General features: G+C 39.8%; 1 protein-coding gene across 1 annotated transcript in view; it reads left to right on the top strand.

Moving 5' to 3' along the window:
- Positions 1–1,194: 1,194 nt before the first annotated feature.
- The window catches only part of LOC118326506 (scavenger receptor cysteine-rich type 1 protein M130-like), a gene marked incomplete at its 3' end in the record, with an annotated part of 7,342 nt that continues 2,574 nt past the window's right edge, over positions 1,195–5,962 (top strand). The window contains 4 exon segments of the mRNA XM_035659508.1: positions 1,195–1,327; positions 2,399–2,497; positions 2,602–2,709; positions 5,491–5,889. Of these exon segments, the coding sequence (XP_035515401.1) occupies positions 1,195–1,327; positions 2,399–2,497; positions 2,602–2,709; positions 5,491–5,889 (739 nt within the window).

A 5,962-nucleotide genomic window follows, 5' to 3' on the forward strand; every position in this document is an offset into this window, starting at 1 on the left:
AGTCACGTGTAATGCATTATAACGTTTATTTTGACCTGTAGCTATATATCTCGTGTTTTTAATCGCTACGAGTATTTATTATTATGACAAATTTGGGAATGACTACTACAAAAGCGCGGACTGATACCGGTGCCGCCTCCTCGAGCCTCTCTCTCTTCGGGCCTGACAATGTAACGTTAAGCCTTTCTGCATGGGGGCCACTCCAGGATGATTACTACTGCACAGCAAGATTTAAGATAACGTTAACGTTAGCGGCGTTGCGGTGATTTTTATTGTAGAAGCCGCTGCAGTAACGTTATGTTAGGTTATTATGAACCGCCAAAGGACTTTCTCCTCCTGGCTCTGTCTCTCTTACACTTGCCTCTTTGGTCGTAGATCAAGAACATCGGGCTTGTGGTGTCTACTGGGGTTTTGCTGAAAAACAAAAGGAGTTATTTGATTATTTCTGTCCCTATAAGCTATATGGTAGCTCGTCATCCGGTTTGTCCCGGTACCTTCAAAGCACAAACCTGGTAAGACTTCCTGTTTGGCTGTGCTTTCAAAATAAAAGAACGAACTTGTGCAAGCGGTTAGCTGTGTAACTCACACTCACTTACTCATTCCGAACTAATGAATTATTAAAGTTGATCATATAACGTGAATTACCACTACACTACGACCACACATGACTTGAATGGCTACAGATGATTCTCAGTAAAACACCTCTGCATGTCTACAACATGAACACTGTGAACAACATGATAAGGACAGCTTATGGCTGTCATTATAGCTAAGATAAGTTTTGTGAGAGATGTATGGCTATTAGTTTATTGTTAGTTAGTTAATCAGGTCAGCTTACCCCAGCAACACTAAATGACCGCTGTATTACGTACAATCAAGACGTCCCATTATGGTTACAAAATATTTCCCAAATTAAAGTTATGCATCATCAGCTGGACGTCGAAATATGTCTTTAACTTACCACGAAAGAGCCTATTTAGCTATTTTGCTCATGTTTATCTATAATACTGTACATTCAGCATGTACATCATAAAAACGCAAAAATAAGAACTAGACAATCACCTGGGACACGAACCCAGACCTCCTGGATGCAACGCAAAACTATGTCGCCTGTCAATCAAGGTAATCCATCATGTGAGAGCCAATCGCGTTGCCTATTGCTACCAAGATTGCTACCAAGAATTGACCAATCAAATGCCGTCCCACTACCAAGAATGGCGAAAACCAATCACGCTTCGTTGCGCATACGAAGATTTGACCAATCACCATCGGGAACTCTACCAAGAATGGCCTGAGGCCCCGCCCATCCAGAGAACAACGTCAAGTGGTACGAGCGCCGTAACTTTGATCTTTTTGTTGATCTTTTGTTATATTTTCGGTAAGTTCATTGTCATTTATTCATTCATTTATTCATAAATTGCCTTCATAATGTCTGGGCCTGTATAGTTCTTATAAGTTGAATTATTGAAAAGATATGGTTTACTACACTCTTATGCTAACAGGCTAATTGTAAAATAATCATGCCGGTAACGTAACTAACGTAATTTATAAACCAATGTCAGTGACATTAACTAAACAAGTCATGTACAATTCTCCGTTCTTAACTAGCCAACTGTTTATTTTAGTTTACTGATAACACTTAGATGTGCTAGCCTATTGGCTTTCATAGGACATTGTTAGTTTGCTGTCTCTCTACCCTGTTGTACAATATAATAGCAACTGAGAATTAAAAAGATAAAAAGACTTTATCTCAATCAAATATGTACAGATTGATTAAATATTTGTAAACAAGATATATATTCAGGTGCACATTCATGTACCTACATTGCATATGTATCCAGGCATACTAACGTAGACTTGACCAATACAATATAAATGTGTGTTCAATCTAAGATGTCAGACCAACCATATTCTAACTGTTGTTTTTTCCCCCTAACTATACAGAATGGATCCTAAATTCAGGAGGAGGGGAGATGGCCGTGCCAGTCTCCTTGACACAGAGGAGGCCAAAAAAGTGAGGGGGGAGAACAGGCCGTGGGCCCGAGCTCTTTTGCCCCACAGAGTAACAGAGTCAGCAAGGATGGCTGTTCTCCATCAGGGTGGTGACCCCAACAACGAGCAGCATGTCCTGGGCCAACACCAAATACAATTTGGATTGTATAGGGGCCAAACTTTTAAGTGGGTGGCTGAAAATGCCCTGGGGTATACTGGGTATGTGATTGCATCAATGTCACAGGAGTCAGGCAGATGTGATACACATAACAAACTAATCAACAAAAGAGCCTTCAACAAATATTTTGCACACTACCCAGAGGGCTGTAGTGTGAAGACAGAGAACCAACCTGCCACCACATTGAACACCTAAACGTCGCCTTCACTTCACCTCAACTGTCCCCAGTGCCTACAGCCACTCTGCGCTCGTTACTGATTGGGAAATCCCAGCAGGCTATAGACAAGTCTGTCAAGAGGCTGTTTTCACAGCAGAAGTTTCAGCCGTGTGAGTATGCAACTAGAAAAAGAGAAAAAGCATTTTGTTTAACTCTGAGTTGTAGATGTTTTTATATTTTTAATGTATCATATTTTGATGTCCTTCTTTTACAGCTATTCCTGCTCAGTCTACTGCACATTGTTCATCAGACACAGTGCAGCAGGAACCCACTGACAGCGAACTTGTGCTAGCCGTTCAATGTGTGGAAGCAGACACTGCACGTATGTATTTTTTTGAAATGTTTACACACGCTCTTGCTTTCTGTCTTACGCATACTCTCGTTCTCTCTCACTCCTCACATCTCTTTTCAATCATGAGTACGAATTTATCATAAAAAATGTATACTGTGTATAATGTATACAACATATTTTCTGTTGTATCCATTTTGTGGCTGTCTCAACGTCTTTGTAATTAACTTTAAAGTTGAAAAGCTTTGGCATGTGCAGCTTTTCTGTCCACATCCAGACTGCTGTGGCAAATCAGAACTGACCTCTGCTGGACTGCATCAGAGGATAAGGCAGGTAGTGGGGTCAGCAGCTCTTACTACGTGGCATCTGAATATCTTTCTTGTAAGAGCTGCAAAAGACAGGTGATTAGCTGGAGCCACACCATTGTCTCCCAGCTAGACACAGGCCACCACATCCAGTTACCATGTCTTCTGACACACAAGCTGCATCAAACGCAGCTGGAAAGACACCCCCAGCTCGACAAATGAGCAGCCTACAGCATCAGGCTCAACCAGTCATGATGTAGGTTTATAGTTTTGATAATGTTTTTAACTTCTTTCAAGTTGCTTCTGTGATAGCTTCAAATGGACATTAATACAATTTTGATTTGGATCATTTTGTTTCGATATGTTTATAAATAGATAAAACATAAACATTCAGAGTGAGTATTAAAAGATGGTACAGTATGTCTACACAATAAAAGTTTGCTTTTTTCTTTTAATTTGGCATACTCACAGATTGTTGTTGGCAGCACTAGATAAGAGATCATCTATAATAATGTGAAGTTTTCTTGATAATGTGATGTGCTATCGGACCACAGTTTAGTTCAGTGTGAACACTGATTCTCAATAATGCTCTCCCTGTGTACATCCACGAGATAACACACTCAACCAGATTTCTTAGAATGTTTGTTTGCACTTTTATCTGTAATGATAAAAATCTTGAGGATGAAATTTGGACTTCAGTCTGAGGGGAAACCGGTGTCAAATGTCACTTCTGTTATATAGTAACTACACAGTTTACATTCATTCCTCCTGCCAGCAGATGTAACAAACTGCTATTCGTCACATTTAAATATATAACATCCTGCTAAATTTAGTGTATGAGTGTAGTGTAACAAATATAATCCAGATAGGTGTCGACCTTTTATTGTTTTTCTTTTTTTGTTATAAAAAAGAAAAGGTTAACATGGGATTACATATACTGATAGAGTATATGAATTTATGCGGTGTATTGGTTATACTATATATACTATACTATAATATACAAGTTTATTTCTCTCTATAATAGTGTTCCTGCTCACTACAAATGTTAAAATTACTGACTGGAACCAGCTGGGCACATGATAACAAGGCAGTAAGCCTGGATACATGACAGTGTGAGCAAATGATTATTTTGACTAATGTTTATTAAACCTTTAGGATTATAGGCACCTGCAGAGCCGTGAGAAATTGAGAACGAGACTTAAATGCTGGAGAAAAAGTCATTATGACCTTTGGTGATGTTGGTGAGGCAATAAGATATAGGCTGCAGGAACAACGGTGCAAACTAGACTCTAGTTAGTTACTCGAGCAAACAAACCGGTGCATAAGAGTGAGTGCAGCCCTGCTGTATTCACTGTGCGAGCTACCCAAACTGTAGGTTCAGTTTACGTGGACTCAGAGAGCAGTTAAAATGCTCTCAATCCAGCATAGTTTATTTTTCAGATGGAGTTTAGTAGTACTTTGGCCTTTTGTTCTGCTGATGACTGAGACCTCCAGTCTAAAACCAGAAGGCAAACATCTAAACCAGTCCACTGGTGAGTACCTTTCACTGGTGAGGCTCTTTGTAGCTTAGCCAAGTCATTGTGCTTTCAGTTTAGTCTTTCATTCAGGTCTATGTATCAGGAGAGAAAATGAACAGAAGAAGGAGTGCTCACATACTGAAGTACACTTAGCAACTCCTTAGCAAAAAAGCATATATATACATGTAAATTCCCTAAAGCATGAATTAGCCTATACTGTATGCTGTAGTATTTTAAAAATGAGCCTTTAAGCCTTTACCTGACCGGGATCTACACATAGTTTCTTATAGTGCAGATTTACTCGATATAGAGTGTTTATATAGGACTGAATAAGGCTGCACTGTTAATCAAAATATTATATGCAATATAAAAATTGCAAAAAAGAATTGGTTGATAAAGGTAAAATGTGTGAGAAAATAGCATGATAATGAAGTAGTGTAGTGCTTCAGAGATTCGCTGGCCTACAAATTGTTAATCATACTGATATCGCAAAATGTGTCAACATAATTACAATGGGATGTTTTTGCCATATTGTGCAGCCCTAAGACTGAATCACTGTATCATTGCATGAGACCAAAAACAGTTAAGTTACGCAGGTTGAAGGCCGGCCTTCTTTTTGCATGCAATGTTTACCTGTAGTTTTAAACTCTAAAAAGCCCACTGCAAAAAAAATGTCTATTGACTGACCCAACACTGGATCACTCAATAGAAACATGTTGACACACACACACAGGAAGTTTCAAAGACCGGTGCAGCCATGATAAACACCCATGAGACACCATGGTGAATTTAAAATGTCAGCAGAGATTGTGGAAATTGCATTGCTCACAGTTAATAGCTAAACTCTAGATATATTTATATGTTGAATGTACTTAATCATCACGAATAAATAAAAAATAAATATACATTTTATTGGCATAGTTTGAATAAAATGCAGCAATGTAATGAAAAGCTCTGACTTTTTGCTATACTCTCAGGTTCATATTTCTGAGTAAAGACTCTTGAATTTGGTGCATTGGAAGTAAATGAGAGCTTCACTGTCCTGGTTCCTTGTTCAGTGCCCCATGATGCCCGGCTGGCCGAAGGAAACAGCCTCTGCTCCGGAAGGCTGGAGATAAAACATCAGGGAGAGTGGAGGGCTCTGAACACCAAAGAAAGAGAGGCCGTGGTGAAGTTAGGGTATGCACGAGTGGCATGCAGACAGATGGGTTGTGGCTCTGTGGTTTCTATAGCACACAGGCCCAACAGCAGCGGCCCCAAACCAGCGTGGGAGGTTAATTTCACCTGCAGAGGCACTGAGCAGACCCTGAAAGAGTGCAGCAATGCTATAACAAAGAGAAGAGTGCAAAGGAAAGATTCTTCTGGCTACAGTCTGGAGGTCATCTGCTCAGGTAATTCAAGAAAAAACATTAGCAAACATAGTCGACTTTGGAACGCCCTGCCCGAGGAGATAAGGCTTGCAGG

Source organism: Morone saxatilis, unplaced genomic scaffold (assembly GCF_004916995.1).
Source record: "Morone saxatilis isolate NCDOM2014 unplaced genomic scaffold, NCSU_SB_2.0 Contig17, whole genome shotgun sequence".
NCBI classification, from domain to species: Eukaryota; Metazoa; Chordata; class Actinopteri; family Moronidae; genus Morone; species Morone saxatilis.